This window comes from Spodoptera frugiperda, chromosome 25 (genome assembly GCF_023101765.2).
Source record: "Spodoptera frugiperda isolate SF20-4 chromosome 25, AGI-APGP_CSIRO_Sfru_2.0, whole genome shotgun sequence".
Taxonomy (NCBI): Eukaryota; Metazoa; Arthropoda; class Insecta; order Lepidoptera; family Noctuidae; genus Spodoptera; species Spodoptera frugiperda.
Window position 1 is genome coordinate 11,623,264 of NC_064236.1, and position 19,361 is coordinate 11,642,624.

At 34.7% G+C, this 19,361-nt stretch overlaps 1 protein-coding gene across 1 annotated transcript; it reads right to left on the reverse strand.

Annotated features, from left to right (window-relative positions):
• Nucleotides 1-15,047: 15,047 nt before the first annotated feature.
• LOC126912452 (piggyBac transposable element-derived protein 4-like) lies at nucleotides 15,048-16,728 on the reverse strand (the record flags this gene model as incomplete). The annotated part of the gene is made up of 1 exon (XM_050704574.1): nucleotides 15,048-16,728. A coding segment is annotated over exon 1 (1,485 nt), but the record flags the coding sequence as incomplete, so codon positions are not given.
• Between the last annotated feature and the right edge of the window lie 2,633 nt (nucleotides 16,729-19,361).

The window sequence follows — 19,361 nt, forward strand, 5'->3', positions numbered from 1 at the left end:
CTATATTAAGGTTATTATTATTGACAGTTCTATTCAGACAGCTATTATTGACAGTTGTACTTTTTTAATGCAACCACACTATGGCACAGATACTATCGTTCTGTGCCTAATGATGACGTCACCCATATCAAAAAATGGAAAGTCTTAAAAAAATATTTTTGAAGTGGTTTCTGATCCTTTTATCAAAATATTCAAATTAGTTTCTTTAAATGGTCTATATTATCAAAAAAATCAATAAATACACAAGGTAATTTTTTTTGAACAATGCCCATTCACTTGCTACTTTCATCTCTGCACTGCCTAAAAGTCGATTGGAAGACAAGCATGCCTAAGGCATTATGTTCACCTGCATACATAAGTACAGTCAATTCCCGATAAAGCTGTTTCTTTATCTTACCAGTATCTTTACGAGAGTCATGAGATCTGTTTTCGCGATTTTGGCCTCCGGTCCAAATCTTGAAATGGAACATTAACTGAGAATTATCCCTGTAACTCTGTATAATTATTAACCGATTTCCCAAAAAAGAGGACGATCTGTATTGGCCGGTATAATAAATAAAAAAAAACCTGCATGCACAATTTTTAATGTAATTTTACAATGATGATTTTAAGTGGTATTTATATCAATTTGAAATCATAATATTTGACCTTATTAAGCATGGCCGCATCGCGATGAAACGAACATTTGGCCAGAGAAAAATATAACACAAATATTTTTTTGTTTATATGAAATCCGATTCCGATGAAAGCGGATTCCATAATAATGATATTTTTATTTCTGCTACTGTGTATTGATGCTGGATAAAAAAATAAATAAAAACCTCTATCTGCAACATTCAGAGTCATTTAATGGTTACTTAACCTAGTCCTTTTAACGGTTACTTAACGTGTAATCCGTGTAAGTGGCGTACCACTTACACGGATTTTGATGTTGTTCGTCATAACTACCGTCATAGTAGGTGTTTTGTTTTGAACAATAAATGGTAGAAAAACATTGTGGTTATAATCACAAAATATAATGACGCAAAAGACAACCGAGCGCCACGGAAGACCAAATTACTACAACATACAGAGCGTACAGAGAGGCAACTATGGCGCTACAACACGCCATTGCAGATTGGCATCTGCCATCATGCCTTGGTTCTGTAGGTAACTCCTCGAGGGGCTAATAAAGGATCCGTGGGGAAGACAATACCGTTTAGTCATAGGTACATTCGATTCATGGGTTCCTCCTCTTACGGAGACCATGGATTCGGATTTACTGGAAAGAAAAAAAAACTCTTCCCAGTAGTAAGAGAAAGCCTCTCACTTCCCCAATGTCGTCAAATTGATCCTCTAACTTGTGAGTTACAGAAGGGTAGTTAGACCCAGCCGTGCGCCGATTAGGTTCTCGAAAAATTGTGCCTGGCCCGGATGTTGTCCATGGCCTTGTGTAGGTGGCTGTATAGGCTCTGGGGGACCGTCTGAGGCGGTTCTCTAGCCGCCGCCTTCAGTCAGGTGTGTTCCCCACCCGTTGGAAGGAGCTGGATTGTCAGTCCCGAGGGTCCCATCCTATCTGATTATGTATATCTATATACTAATACGTGATGCAAAAACTTTGGACCCCTTTTTACGAAAATTGCGCGGACGTAGGAGCATAAAATTTGGTACACTTAAGTTTATGTGTAGGAGAAGAGAGAGAACGCTAATATTTTTCAAAAATAATGCTTATAAAGTACATTAAATCAATAAATAAAACATTACACACACTACCATGCATAGTAACTGATCGTATTTGACAAAACATCAAAATCGACAGACATATTTGACAAAACGTCAAAATTGACAGATGAGTGATGAGATATGAATAGAGTTTTCCTGTTCATGATGCGCCGGAATATATTAATTTGAATTTTACAAAACTAATAGCAATTCGTTAAATAAAAATTATACTTGAACGAATGTTAAGTAGTATTGTAAATTAAATCGAATTTCGACCACTAGGCGACCACTAGGTTATATTCATATACTAGCTTCCGCCCGCGACTCCGTCCGCGCGGATGTCAGTCTTTGCGTAGAAGTTTTATTTCTCCATTTTGAGTAACTCTGACAATGACATCTTATAAATATCTATTGGACTCAAATACGGCGAGGCCCATAATGATTAAGGAGATCCCTCTATTAAGCTACTGCTGTTGAGCACTAAAACTGAAAAATAAAGATTTTTTTTCTACGTATTTTTCCAGGATAAAAAGTAACTTATTTTATGCCCAGGATAATAAGATATAATTATACCAAGTTTCATCGAAATCGAACCGTTAGTTTTCACGTGATGCCTGAACATATAGACAGACAGACAAAAAAAATTAATCACATATTTGGGCTTGGTATAGATCCAGTAACACCCCCTGCTATTTATATATTCTACAGATTTATTATAATATGAATGAATGAATGAATGAATGAGAGTGTTATAAACGTAAGAGTAGACAAATAATATAATCAGAAAGCTCCGAACTGCTAAGCTATCGGGAGTTATACGTGTTATTGTGAGTCAACCATAAGAGATAGACATTTGCTGTCGTGGAATATTTTTTAAACCATTTTAAGGAGAACATTTCTGTCATACATTATTTCTGTGTAGCTTTAACCATTAAGGCTGCACACGCGACGGAAGCTTAAAAAATGGAGTAAGTTCTCCTGTTTTCCCAACATTTCCCTTCACTGCTCTGCTCCTATTGATCGTAGCGTGATGAAAAGTATCCTATTTTATGCCCAGGATAATAAGGTATAATTATACCAAGTTTCATCGAAATCGAACCGTTAGTTTTCACGCAATGCCTGAACATATATAGACAGACAGACAAAAAAATTTTATCACATATTTGGGCTTGGTATCGATCCAGTAACACCCCCTGCTATTTATTTTTTCTATATTTTCAATGTACAGAATTGACTCTTCTACAGATTTATTATCTATAATATAAAAATAAGTCGGGTTTTCCTTCCTGACGTGACGCTATAACTCCAGAACGCACGAACCGATTTCCACGGTTTTGCATTCGTTGGAAAGGTCTTGCGCGCCGTGAGGTTTATAGCAAAAAAAAATCTGAAGAAAATCAATAAAATAGCCCGTCTGGTGGCGAAACGGAGTTCGCCCGGTTTTGCTAGTATGTTTCTAGTTCTGTTCTAGTTATAGATTATTGGTTTTATCAGAAGGTATGGTCCCCGGCAAACGGAAACGGAAAATTTACCCATGCTGTCCATCGGCGCGCGGCGGTAGGATGCCAGGGGTGGCGTTCGTTAGGCTGAGGCGGAAATAAAGGCGTTCGAGCGGTGGCGTGAGCGGCTAGAACAGCCGGAGTACTCACGCAAGTGCTTTTTCGACGCTATTCTGCCACTTCGAAGCCTGGATGAAGTGAGAGGAGCGCGTCTCCTTCAAGCTCATTTAGGTGCTGCCCGGACCAGAACGGGATTGGCGAGAGGTTACGGCAAATTGTCACCACTGCGAAGGTGACCTGGATTCCGCACAGCACACGCTCAAGGAGTGTCCAGCGTGGGCCTGAGTGCTCTGGGTCCTGGTGGCCAGACAGGATCTCACGAGATTTGTCTCTGTCAGCAGTAGCTAAGGCTATGTTGGCAATGACAGAAAATTGGAGGGAAGTGGCCTCCTTTTGTGAGACTGTAATGTTCCAAAAGGCGTAGATGGCGTCGAAGAGGCAACCGCATTAAAATTATGTATGTTTAATAAACTTCTTCTAAGATTTATTCACTTAAATTCTAATTTTAAATTAAAAAAATAAACGATTTTCAATACAGAATCAGCTGTGATTTAAATTTGAGTACATTACCTACATTGAAAAGCATCAGTTGACTTTCAATGTACTTAGTGTTGCCATACTTTGCAATAATGTTAGTTTCTCAAACATTATTTTTATAATGAACAAATAATAGACAGTCTTTTAAATATTGTGTGTGCTATATTAAATATTTCTCTATCTGTGTAGATATTGTATATATATATATATATATCTAATTGTCTATTATGTGTTAAGTAATACAACAGTATATTTCCTGAAAATATAATTACTAACACACATCTTTTGTCCTTTCCAACAGCTAAAAACTTCTACAAAGTTAAGTTCGACAGTTTATTCATTCGCGACATCACCATTCTTCACTGGCAGTATAGTCGACAATACCGTACAAGAATAAAAAAATCTATGGTTCAATCATAAGCAAATAACGGTAGTGAAAAAAAAGTTTTTAAACGAAATGGTTTATGGTATACGTTTTCACTTTTGCTTTCAAAATGTAATTATAATTTTTCTTCATTTAGATATTTATGCCGAAATATTAACATAATAATAACTAATTTTGTTAAAATTATCCAACACAGTGTTTTCGGAACAAAATCCTTGCTAAGAAATAGTATAAAAGTAGGTACCTAATCAACATGTTTCTGAGTATGGAGTTATTCTGATTATATAAGTATTATACTGATTCTAGAAACTTTATAAAAAGTATAATAGAAATGTGATGGCGGCTAAATGGCTAATGGCCAGTGGCCAGTACAAGCCTACCCTGAGTACCCTTCGATTTATCAAAGGTTTTGGTACGAAGACCGAGTAACAATTTGTGTTTATGTGCTCATAAAAATACCTAGTTTATAGGTAGGTACGCTTTCTATATTATGGTAGGTAGGTGTGTCACAGACAATTATTATTTTTTAGTAAAGGCAAAGTTCTTAAAGGGTTACTTCATTTTAAATTCATAGGTATCTAAAGGAACAACTGGTCAACAACTTTTTCCCTATTTTGCACTTTCCCATCACATTTTGATCATTATTGTGTTTCATGTTCATCCAATTGGAGAACTAAACAGACAGATATTTGATATCTATATGATGACATATTGATTTTATCATATTATCTGTGATCATGAGATCACAGATAATATGATAAAATCAAGTGTGGAAATAGAAGAATGTTTGGTATCAAGTCAGTTTTATTTTATTGGTAACAGAAATAATTTTATGGAATTGATGATAGTACTTCTTGCTTATAATATCCTATGCGTTCATGAGCAGATGGCATGTTATTTTATACTTAGCATGTCTTTTTGGTGTTATTAGGTGAAAGTTTTGTTTTTGTTGTTATTGATAGTAATTGTTATATTTATTATTTATTTATTTATATTATAATAAAATCATTGATTTATCCTGCACATCCTAAAAGGGTTTTCTTTTGTTGTGTATTATTCTAAGGATAATAATATTATTATCATTTAAGTTATTATTTTATTTTAAAAATGGTTTAATACCTAGTTTAGCATTGATAAATTGAAGTTATGAATTTCTTCATAATAGGCATATTTTATTATTTGTTAGGGTTTTGCCCGTTTGATCCCAGGTTGTTTTTTGGTCATAAATAGAAAATAAAAATATGTACTAGGATTTATAAAAAATATTATTTAAGTAAGTATTTATAAAACATGTAAGTATTTTGATTCTTATATAATGTTTAAAATATGAGTTTTTTATGTATTAATTTGCTTTCTAAGATTTTTTTTACTAGATCTCATTGGCGTTAGCCCAGGTATTGCATTGTTCAATTTCCTACAAAATTGTTGAGTTAGATGGTGCTGATGTATGTGTCATGTTCGTGAACTGGTGAGCTCAAAGAGGGTTGTTTGTCCCAATAATAGAGGTAATTCAGTGCCAATGGGTAGGGACCTCAGTATGAGTTCCATTTGTGGAGGTTTCTTACTTATCCAAGTCCCACTTAACCGTTTCACTGTATTTGTTTTGAGATTCAAACATGCCTGGTGTTATTGAAATAAATGATTTTGACTTTGCTCATTTGATGTGAGGTTTTGTTGTTAGTTTATAAGTTCAGCTTCATTTAAATAACTTAATGCCTTTGTCATTCTCTCTCAGTCGGACTTCAACTTCAGTGACACTGTAGATGACAAGGCCCAAGGGAAAAATTAACAAAGCACCTACTTATTTGTATTTATTATTCATCATTTATTATGTTTAAAATATAGAAATACTAATACTTTCATGAAATTAATCTTGTCAAAAGTAAGTTCTTTCAAAAATGATATCTGTTTGTGTAGTAAGTAATTAAAATTATTAAAAGCGTTTCATTTGCTTTTAGAAATGTCCGCTTCTTTGGAGGTGACCAAAAATTAGTTTTTATAATTTTATTGTGGGTTATGGTTAATGTGATAGGTTTTTAATTATTATTTAATCTAGTCCTGTAATCTGTATGTCAAATAAAAATTATCTCTATTGACTTCTACTTGGACCATTAATTACATGGTCACGGTTTAATATCAAACGAAAATCCTTTAGTAAAGCTTGTTTATCTTGCGAGGATGTGATTGCATTCTAGTGCTATGTAATCTATAGACTCTAGAGCTATTTCTTTAGATTTTTAGGTTTTATTCTGTATTTATTTATTAATTGGAGATACAATGTTTATCGAAATAAATATTTCACAAACAGTTTAGCAGTTTGACTGGGGTTGTAGTATTGGTTCCTCTTACATGTAACTTGATGAGACTTGAGTCTTAAACTAGAGGAACAAACCTCGGTCCTGACTAACAAAAAAAAAAAAAACTGGGAGATTGGTAACAGCTTTACTTTTTCAAATACATCATTTTACTATTTAGGCCAAAAAATACAAGAAAATTGGGCACCTATGTATCGATAAAAGTAAATATATTATATATGTTTTTTTAATAAAAATGCTGTAACTGATATACTATTAATGCAATATTATAGCTAGCAAATTTATAGGTACACAAGTCTTATTAAGGATAAGGCTAAATAAAAATCACAAGAATTTGATACTAGTAGGGTCATTTAAGGGTCAGCCTACGAACTTTTCAGCCCAACTGTTGCCCAACTGCTTATACTTTATAGATATTATATTTTTTATTGAAAAATGTACTTTATGACCGTTGGGTTATTGGGGTGTAGTAGGTACCTATTTATACAAGCTCACCAACTCATTATATCTATTTATGGGACCTCCTTGTATTAGTATTTGTTGATTATTTTCGGGTTCAAAAAAGACTTTTTCCTGATATTTGGCAGAATTTAAATATATAACTATTTAATTTATAAATATTACGTGGACCAAGTGCCTACAATATTGTTATTATACAATAGCGCCATCTATCCACTACTTTGTACTTTTCTGCAAAGAGGAGCACTACTTTCTCTAGTAATAGTTAATCGTCAAACGTCATAGATGGCAGTTGTGTCAAATTATGCGATGTTGAGCCATTTTTAATTTTGAATATTTATGTAATGTTTATAATATTACAAGGTTCTGATAAAACGTAACCTCTACCCCTGGGAGCCTACTCTAATTCAACGAAAAACGAAGTTTCATCCGAAACTTCGCAGATTGCATACTACAATTCTATTTATTGCGAATTTTTGTGAACAAAAATGAACGAATGAAATGAAGATAAATAACTAGGTTTTGATATGAAATTAAAAATAATTCTATTTCAAATAATTCTATAATTAATTCTAATAATTCTATTTTAAATAATTTAATAATTCTATTAGTAAATCAATAAAACCTACGGTCGTAGATTAAACGAAACTTTGGATTCGAGAACCGGAGTAGGCGCCCCTGTTCCAGATTTCATCTCGATCCTTTGGCAAATTGATGCAGAACGACATAGAACAAAAAACTAAAACAAAAGAATTCTGTAGATAGTTTTTAATCGTCTGCATGAGCTAAATCATAATACATAGATATCATGATTTTTTTTAATTGTAATCTGCGTAAAGTGCGACAAAAGATTTAGTCCCCGATCTAAGTACCTACTTAATCTTCATAAACGGACTTAACTTTTTTTTATAATTTTATTAAACTTCGTCGCAAAAGTAACCTACAAGTAAAGTGTTTAAAGTAGTTCTCTTTCAATTGCAATCATAGACAAATCTATGAGTCTGCTTTGGCCCTGTGTGTTTCGCAAATTTGTATTGTATGAATTATTTTATGGTAAGAAAATTTTCACTCGGTTGACATGCTACTAACTGGAACCGTTACCATCTGTCATCGCTGTCAAATTATTTGTATGCAAATTACTACATAGTACTTACATAACAAAGTCCCTATATCCTTTTGTATGCTTAAATAGTAGATAGAGTGATTCAAGAGGAAGTTTTATATGTATAATAAATACATCCATAATATAACACCATTGCACCCATGCGAAGCTGGGGCGGGTTGCTAGTTTTGAATAAATATATTTTTATTCGCAAGTTATTTAAACAACTTTAAGTTTTTAAAACGAGTACGACACTCTTTTAGAAACTTTATCTTTGATTTCGTAAAACACGCGTCTATCATACTGTTGAAGATCGCCAAGACATCGTTTTCTTTTCGGTTGCTCAAAATTCGATTCTAATGTTAAGTTATAATAATGTATATTGTATATAATATCCCACCCAAAACATAAATGTGAAAGGATGCCAAGTTCGATAATATTATCGAACTTGGCATCCAAGTTTTCTTTGTTATAAACCTACTAAACGCAGTCAAACTTATTAATTTTCTATTAAAACTTGCCAAGTTTATGTTTTGATCTCACTTCTTTTATAGGCGAATCATGGGATTTCATTTATGTTTTGGGTGGGATTTCGTTTATTTTTGCAAGGTTTATTTTCTTTTTTTCTTATTTTACTTTACTTTGACTAAATACAAACCTTCGTAACGAATTTTAGGTCGGTACGACCATTGGAAGATATGGATAAATTTTTTGTTTTAGTTTCTTAGGGGTATGAATACCTTCAATATTTTTAAAACCGACTCACACTTGGCCATTTTCAGATTTTTTCCTTTACCTTGACCTAAAGACCTACCTCCATGCCAAATTTCAAGTCAATACGACCATTGGAAGTGGTCTAGGTTTTTGATGAGTGAGTGAGTCAGTCAGTCAGTCAGTCAGTGAGTGTATAGTAAAAATAGCGATTTTCTGACGTCAATATCTCAAGACCCACAATAGGTACATTAATGAAATTTTGTATTTTAGATAAGTAAGTAGATCTCGATAGATATTGGAAATTTCATATGCGTAGATAAAATAGATTTTGAGTTATAGGTGGGTCGAACTTGGCCCGAAATGGTTCGTGTAATATAACCCACGGCCGGTGTGTCGGTTTTTTGCTCGAACTTGGCGGACACACTGCCGTGTGTCTAGATTGGAAAAATCTATCCACCAACGATTGTCGCACCATAAAACCATTTCTGTTGGTATTTACTCCAACAGCAATATCGTCATTCTGAATGTGAATATCTTCACAGTTCATTGGCATTATCGTCTACCGATAGTGCAATATTATGCAATGTTGCACATGCACATATTATGATAGCCACAACTGTTTCCACCTTCATACTCATTCTCACTTGAAGACAAGTAAATCTTCTTTTCCATACACCGAAACATCTTTCCACAGTATTTCCTGTTTTAATGTGGCTTCTGTTATAATTTTCTTGTGGATTAGAATTTGGTGATAAAATGGTGTAAGTAAAACACTGCTAACTATGCCAGAATCAAATCTTTGCTTAATCGCACTGCTGTTATAAATAAAACTGTTATGTGTACTGTCAGGCGACCGGGCCACTACTTGCACATTGATAGAAAAGAACCCTTTTCTATTCTTGTATACTTCTGAAGATAGTCCTCTTGGGCTTCTTATTTTGATATGGGTGCAATCAATACACCCAATTACTCCAGGAAAATGAGCTAATTCATTCTTTTTTTGCTTGGAACAAAAAGAAAACATGTATTAGTACATTGATGTAGATTAAAGAATTATGCAATCGGTATCGCTGCGCACTTAACTAAATTCACATTTACACACAAAGAAAGTTCTTACTTTACTGTACTAATTTCATTTTCATTAGATGGGAATTTAACATAATCTTTAATTTGTTTGCTATTAGAGTAGACACTTGGGCTATGAGTCGGGATACTGACTGCTGGCAAATATTCATCACGTTTCCATCCAATTCCTGGAAAAAATAACGACATTCTATTATTGTGTATAAACATAAAATCGTTTATTTAATTCTTATCTAATTCGATATAATTAAAAAACAATAGCACTTACTGAAAACTAACCTGAAAACTGCCTGTTGCGTAGTAGCGTAACGGCAGCAGTACCATTATTTCTGGGGCTATAGGTAATCCACTTTTTGTTTTAACCGATTCTGGCGTATATCTGTATCGCTCATGGTATTAACGAGTGGAGTATTTTCTATCAGACTAGTAGTAGGTAAATACTGCTTCGGTCCCACTTCTCTGTTCCTTATAGAAAATTCAAAAAAGTCAATAAAGTCTCCGAAATCAGACCACCTTTATCTTTATAGTCGATTAATAATATTCCTTCCGAGTCGCAAAAGACCGTTGCAATGATTTTCCCAGCTGACTGTGACACCTTAAACTTCTTAGGGGTGCTGCGCCCTTTTTATGCCTCTGCATGGAATCTTGTTTCGACTCAGATTCATAATGATGAACCCAAGTTTCGTCTCCAGTAACAATTCGACTCAATACATCATCCTTGTCTTCATTACAGAGGTTCAAAAATGCACGTGAACACTCTACGCGCTGTTGTTTTTGAGGCGGCGTGAGCATTCTCGGTACCCATCTTGCACTGACCTTAGTTATGCCAAGATGATCATGAATAATTTTAAAAATGGTTGTATTGGATACTCTAACTATTTCTGCGAGTTATTTCTTCTTTAGTCGAGCATCTTCCAGTACATTTTTTTCAACTTTTTGGATAAGTTCTGGCGTGGTCACCTCGATACTCCTGCCCGGCCTCGGGTCGTCTTCAATGGATTCCCTTCCTTGTTTAAATAAATTGTGCCACTTGTACACCATGGTTTTTCCTTGACAAGAGTCACCGTAAACCAATGACATCTCATTCATTATGGTCGCAACTGTTTTTCCTTGCTTGGTAAGGAACTTTATAACGGCACGATATTAGATTTTTTCCATATTTCACTTTTCACTCCCGATTTTGTTGCTTGATTGACGATAACTCAAAGACTAATTGTCTAATTGCAATGAAATCTCGTATTTATACTAATTATCAGTCACTGAACACGTTACGACCTAATGAGCGTAATCCTCCCCCCACAACCCTCTCATTCCGCGAACTTAAAAACGCACCCTCGTATTATAAAGCTGAAGAGTTTGTTTGATTGTTTGTTTGTTTGTTTGTTTGAACGCGCTAATCTCCAGAACTACTGGTCCGATTTGAATAATTCTTTTTGTGTTGAATAGTGCATTTATCGAGGAAGGTTATAGGCTATAAAACATCACGCTATGACTAATAGGAGCCGAGCAGAGCGGGTGAAACCGCGCGGAAGTTGCTAGTAACAGTATAATTTCTTTGATGATGGTGAATATACCACCATTAATTCTGCACGTTTCCAGTAGGAAGCAGAACCTCTTATATTCCTCATAGTTAAATGTATATTATCCATTAAACTCTGAGGAACTTCTTCATTTAGTCCTTGTCTCATGCTACAAGAAACCGAAACGTTTGCTTTTGCTCTAAAATACTCCGCCATAGATAGAGCAAAATATAAATAATAGTCTTTTTGAAACAGAGCTTTGTTGCTCATTATTCTTGTCTGAAAGAAATGAAGAGCTATAACGACCATATTGACCAAATTGACCAAAACCGTTTTTATGATTGTGACCAAAACCGTTTTTATCATCCGGATACCATTGTGAACCAACATAATTCTTCCATTCTTTTTTTCGTTGTATGTACAAGTGGGGCTGTTTTTCTATGGATGTCTGTATATCTGTTACCATTTAAATTAGGATTGCTGATTCTACAATACAATTTAAATTCGGAGTATTTTCGTCGATATGATGCAACATACTTGTTGAAACTATGAGGTGCCTGTTCACTTAGATTGTTGACGATTTCCATATTATTTTCAGCTGCAACTGACGAAAATTCCTCACTGTTACATCCATTTTCTGTTTGGAAATTAGATGAAAGCATTCTGATGCTTTGCCATATTAGTCCCTTGAAATGTTACATGAGCTTTTCATTTTTTAGAGGACGCAATTTTATTTTTTGAACATGTTGGGGGGGGGGGGGGGTCAATAGAAGCTTAACTTGAAGTTTGTGGGGTCGCCACCCTTGTCCCCCGGCCGCCATCTTAGAAAAGGGGGTGGAAACACTTTTTTTGCTATATCTCGGAAACTATGCATCGTACAAAAAATGTTTTAAATGATAATTTGTAGAACATTATTTTGCCTACAAATATGTTTAATAACTTTTTGCTCTAAATTAACAATTAAAGAAGTTATAAGTAAAAAAAGTGAAAAAAAAATAAAAAAAATCTTTTTTGCTCTATAACTTTTTTTACATTTTATAAATAAATGACTTCAGACAAATCTTGTAGAATATTTTTCGAGAATTTTTTTTCTCTATAACTGTTTTCAATTTCATTCATTAGAAACTCAGTTACAGCGCTCCGAAGTTAACCGAGTTCGTCAACGCTCATGAGAATCTGGTCAAAACGTTTAATGTTTTTTACTTTTTTTATTATTATTCATATTTTTACAAAATTTTCGTTTAATTTTTACAACTATACACATTAACACGTTCGCGGACACTCGACCGGATTTTGCAATGCTACTTTGACACTTAATTTTTGTATGGAATGCTATAGGCGCACCGTCACTGATAAAAATAATTAATTACATACATAAAGTCACAACTGCTATAGCCTTCGCCTGCTTTAGCCGTTTCATCCCCGGTAAATAGATTATAACTGTATACATTGGACGCACCGGCTATAGCATTGGACTGCTAAAGCAGGGGTGTCACTGATGAACAGTTTGTACTACATAGACAGGACGCACCGGCTATAGCATTGGACTGCTATAACAGAGGTGTCGGGGACGAGAAGTTTGTACTACATAGACAGGACACACCGGCTATAGCATTCGCCTGCTATAGCAGCGATGTCAATGGTTAATAGTTTTTAGTACATAAATAGGACGCGCCGGTTATAGCATTCGACTGCTATAGCAGGGCTGTCACTGGTGTATAGATATTACTATACAAATAGGACACAACGGTTGTAGCCTTCGGCTGCTATAACCGCTGTGTCACTGCGGAAACGTATTTATACTAAATTAAAAGGACGCAGCGGCTACGGCCTTCACCTGCTGTAGCTGATGTGTTACTGGTGAATACTTATATTGGTTTGGTTGGGTCTGGGAAAGTCACAACGAAAAGACAATATTACACTAATTAAATTATTTATTTTTATGGTAAGGAAGCATACATAGCGCCAACAACAAAGTGTTGAAGGTGTGTGTTTAAACATAACAAAAAATCTTAAATTTTTTCTTAATTATTTTAATTAAATCACAGTATATAGACATCTTGTTTAAAACAAGTTGTATACCTACCTATTTCAACACATTTTATTATTTTACTTTTGTGATAGCTCGTTCTTGAGACAAAATAATATAACAAAAAATAAATGAACATACTTCTAACCAGAACATAACATTTCTCCTTATTTTAATTATTATATCTAGAATAAAAACTAGATCAGACTTAAGTTAATCACAGTACTGTCGGTAATCAAATAGTATCATCAATAAAAAAAATAACTTTATGTCAGACTTAAATCTAATCAGACTAAATTAACTTTATACTCTGCATTGCCAAGAATTATAATTAAATTTTTAGTCACAGCACAATAGCATTAATAAAATATAAATATAATAAAAATCGTTACCTAAATATTATAATCTATACTATAATAAATCAGTCAATATTTTCTGCTTGGCAATGCCATTGCTCAAAACATCCAGGACATAAAGGTGGTTTACTGGTGCATCCTTTGCACCGATAACTTGTTTCCTTTTTAATTTTATTTTTTGCACATAGGCGGCATTTTAAAAAAGCTTTGTTACGTTTGCAGTTTTCTGTTTTTGGTATCGGTTCAGGCCAGTGTGTGTTTAACAGTTGCGAAGACGCGCCTTCTTGGGAACTGCCCTGATTACTATTTGGTAGAGTCATTCCTGAATTATTTGAAGTTCTCGGGTTTGTTGGCTTTCTAGAAGAAATAATGTTGGAGCAAGTCAAGTTGTCAAATCCTAATAAATATCTAATGATATGTTCTCTGAAGCCCAACATAGTTTCTTTTTCGTTGCAATGTTTACGGAATATATAATAGGCATTCCAATTATGCCCATGTCAAAAATATGGAAAAATACTTTTTTGTACCACCTCACTGTCTTTTTCGGGGTTGAATAGTAGGCCAACATCTGATCTGAAAGGTCTATCCCAGACATATATTTATTGTACATTTCGACCTCCTTTGGCTTGGTTATTTGCTTGCCAAATCTGTTCCGTGTTGTGACCATGCGTGGGTGGTGTTGTGTTGTGATCATGGTCACAATTCGTTTGTCTTTCCAAGCTGAAACGTACACCTTTCCTTTCCTGGTCCATACATGCTCACCTTTCTTAAGTACTTTGCGAATAACATCTTTTGGATTGTCTTTTCTATCTTTCCTTAAAGTGCCTGTAGTATGCGTCATGCAACTTAAAAGTTTGTCGGATAAGGCCACGCTATTATAATAATTGTCCATATAAAGCTCGTGACCCAGGTATAAATAAGGCTGCATCAGATTCAAAACAAGCTTTTCAGTCAATCAAGTGTGGGAGAGCCATGCTTCGGCACGAATGGGCCGGCTCGACCGGAGTAATACCACGGCCTCACAGAAAACCGACGTGAAACAACGCTTGCGTTGTGTTTCGTTGTGTGAGTGAGGTTACCGGAGGCCCAATTCCCCCCTTCCCAATCTTCCCCATCCCCATTCCCGAACAACAACCCTTAAATTCCTAACTCCCAAAAAGCCGGTAACGCACTTGTAAAGCCTCTGGTGTTTCAAGTGTCCATGGGCGGCGGCGATTGCTTACCATCAGGTAATACGTCTGCTCGATTACCGGCATGTCCCATAAAAAAAAAAAAAAAAAAAAAAAAAGTCTTTGATTTTGAACTAGTTTCAGTGTCTATGTCAATACTAGTTTCAGTTTTACCCTGGTAAATTTTAAAATTTAAAATGTAGCCATCACTAGATGTTAGTATGTAAAATTTTACTCCATATTTTGCTTTCTTTGATTTAATATACTGTCTGAAAGACAATCGACCGCGAAATAATAACATAGATTCATCTAGAGAAAGCTGTTTATGTGGCTTGTATAAACTCTGAAAAATAGTAATCATGTGATTAGCGAAGTCTAAGACCTTGTTTATGCCTTTAGCATTCCCTTCGTAAACACACAAGCATCTCAACAACTGTTCAAATCGTCTTCCTGACATACAGTGATTGAATATGGGATGGTAATATAATGGATCACTGAATGTGAATAGTTTTCGAATATTTGGTGTTTCGACATGAGACTGTAAAATACATAAGCCCAGAAATCGCTTCATTTCTCCAATGGAAGTAGGATTAAAAGTTCTTTTTCGGCTGTGTCTTGTGTGTGGTCTATTCATATTGCATAATGCAGCCCCGTACTTGTTAGTGCGTTCAACAAGTTGCTCTATTGTAGACAGAGGGAAAAAACGATTAAATATTTCAATTGGCGACGTATTCGCATCAACATAGAACTGAGGTCCAACAGAGCCGTCGTTAAATTCAAACTCTGGTATAGGAGCAGTGGATGTTTGCCATTCTTCGTCTGTGATACGTGGTGACCTAGGACGATGATGAGATACACTAGGTACGTTTAAAAAAGAAGATGTACTAGGCTGCTGATAATCTAGAGGTGTCATAGGTTGCTGCTGATTGTCAACCACTTGCGATCTTGGAACTTGTTCTGTAGCATCGGTATTTGGATAAGATACTGAACCTTCACTGTCCAGCCAGTCAATCTCTTGTATGAGCGTTTGTGATTCCATTGATCTGGGTGGTGTGGTATCGGAATTAAACGAACACATGTTAATAATGTCTAGTGACTGGATTGCCTTATCTACATTTTCCATATTGACTGGGGGCGATACAGCCATTGAATCTGCTGACTCAACTGAAGCAGGAACACGAACATGAATTCCCAGTTCTTTTAACGTTATTGGGGAATCGACTAAAGGCACTTGTTGTTGTTGAACATGGACGCTCTCACCTTCTAAGGTATGTGGAGTATCTATAGAAAACACCTTATTGTGTTTCGACTTAGGTATTAAATTTAGCTTACCATTATCCTCTTCCGAGTCAGATATGTGAGTTGTGGACGATAAGCTGTCTTCATTGGGTATGTAAGTCGTGTCTGAACCATCACAATCCTTATAGGGATCCTGTTCCGACTCACTTGACAATGATTCGCTATCGCTTGAAGTTTCGGGTTTTTCTGAATCAGCAGACAACTCATCTGTGTCCACATCATTGAATAATTTCATAATTCGTTCATTTTCTTTTTCGCATGGGTCATTTTTTCGTTTATTTCCATTTAGTCCTTGTCTCGACATCTGAAAAGTATAATTTAACACTCAAATATGGTACCTAAACATAATTATATGAATGAAAAAGCAGTGTATCAGTAGTAAATCACCTTTAATAGCAATTAAACCCAGGTTTAATAGCTATCCCACAACCATCACACAAAACATTGTCGTTAAATAAGCTTGATCAACCTTATTTTAGTAGGTCAAAACTATGCACAAATACCTAGACCAGAATGTAGAAATTCGTAGAAATATTGTTTCGAGAATGTTTGTTTATATTGTCATTATCATAATATCATTAAATTCCATTGCAATATTTGTCTTATTTAGTCAGAAAAATCAAATAAACTCACCGTTGCGGCACAACAAAAATCAGTTACAGCGCTCCGAAGTTAAACGAGTTCGTCAACGCTCATGAGAATCTGGTAGCGACAAGTAGCGACACGTTTGACGGCGTAAAAAGTGATGTTATATGACACCTAGCGATTTGAAACTTTTATTGGGGGCATTAATATCGAAATATAGGATAACAGTTTACAAAATCGTCTGCTAAAGCCGTTATGCCACTTTAATTTTTACAACTATACACATTAACTGTAAGGTAATTCTCGACATCATAATATTTTATATCACTTATTAACTAGTTACTCCAATCGACTTTTCTTCGATGGCCTAGGCTGCGACTCAGATTCTACATCATCGTCAAATGTGAATCTTTGAGGAATTACAGGACTTAAAATTGCAGTCATAATTGGAATTTCATCTTCAAATTAATTTTCTTCTATTAACTTTGATATTTCCATAATGTTACTGCATGTTTCATCAGAACAATGGAGGCAAACAGTCGAGCATTTCAGACCTATGGTAAGTTCTAAGGTAAAGAAAAGAGTTAGAAATTTATTAGTAAAATTGTAAAAATTAAACGAAAATTTTGTAAAAATAAGAATAACAATAAAAAAAATTAAACGTTTTGACCAGATTCTCATGAGCATTAACGAACCCGGTTAACTTCGGAGCGCTGTAACTGAGTTTTTTTATATATATTTTTTTTTCACTTTTTTACCTATAACTTCTTTAATTGTTAATTTAGAGCAAAAAGTTATTAAACATATTTGTAGGCAAAATAATTTTCTGCAAATTATCATTTAAACTTTTTTTGTACGATGCATAGTTTCCGAGATATAGCAAAAAAAGTGTTTACACCCCCTTTTCCAAGATGGCGGCCGGGGGACAAGAGTGGCGACCCCACAAACTTCAAGTTAAGCTTCTATTGACGTCCCCAACATGTTCAAAAAATAAAATTGCGTCCTCTAAAAAATGCATTATTCGGCCCTCAAATTGTAACATTTCAATGGACTATATATTGTTTGTTGTGGAGGATTTTTTTTTTTTTTTTTTTCAGAATGAGAGGAGGGTTTAATAGAATGAAAATTACTTCATGACACTAGTAATCATTATATGTAGTTTCATTGTTTAAGAGTTTGTGCAAATCAATTAACACAATATAACGTTATGATATTCTTCGAAATTATTAAAATGTTGAACAAAAAATATTCACAAGTAAGGAAGTAAGTCTCTTGGAAACAGGAGTGGCAATTGGACTCTAATGTATAGACTTATTATGCGACATAACAACATTGTTCGTAAATTCCTGGTATTATCCACCTATTTGTTACCGTATTTGGCCGTAATTGTAGTTATTACAAATGCAAATTTTAATTGCACAGCTTCTGTAAATGGAAATATACGTAATTGACCGTAATTGATTATCAGATCAGAAGCTATACAGGGTGACTTTGAATTCGACGTATTCCGCTCGGGAGGTGATAATACAACTAATTTCCTACAAAATTAGCCCTGAGGTCCTTGGGCGGAAAGTGGCTAATTTCTGAGATATTCAACATTTTTGGTTTTGGTAAAAATATCCCGAATTAATTACAAAAACACCAATAAATAAAAAAATACTAGTTGGATTTTAGTAGTTTTAGTTTTAATCAGTTGTCAATACATCAGTTATCATTTATAAATACTAATAATAGCAGAAATATCATTCGTTTTAAAATAGCAAGTAATTTCCTATCAAATTTTGATTCGTGTCACTAATTTGGTCGATAGAAAACTGGATTTAGTTAAAAAAAATATGTGACACTATGCGTTTAAACTATTAGAAAAACTTCCTTGGTTTATTAGCTACCCAGAAACATAATATTATTACAACATTCTCAAAAATAAATGAATTAATTGATGATAAGTAGAGTGTAAAGATAAAAGGGGCAATTTCAAAAACATCTTAATTTGCAAAATTTTGTTCAAAGTGACCTCCCCTATGACAAATACATGCCCGAACACGCTTCCTTATCTCTATGATGGTCACTCTTGGACTGAATATGCGTCTTATTTAGTCATTATCTTCAAATATGTTTTGGAGAAGAATTTCGATACACGGCCTATTCCGTCTGTATCAACAAGGCACTTCATGTAAAAATCGACCGGCGTTAGGTTCTGGTCATTGTGCATGCCATGTAGTCATGTAGTGGGATCGCCCTGCCAATATAACACGTGGGAACCGAGACATCCTACCATTGCCGCACAGTAGTTCGACTACATGGCAACTAGTATTTTTTTATTTATTGATGTTTTTGTAATTAATTCGGGATATTTTTACCAAAACCAAAAATGTTGAATATCTCAGAAACTAGCCACTTTCCGCCCAAGGACCTCAGGGCTAATTTTGTAGGAAATTAGTTGTATTATCACCTCCCGAGAGGAATACGTCGAATTCAAAGTCACCCTGTATATGGCACGTCCCAACTATGTAAAAATATAGCTGATACTGTCCTATTACCGAAGCTA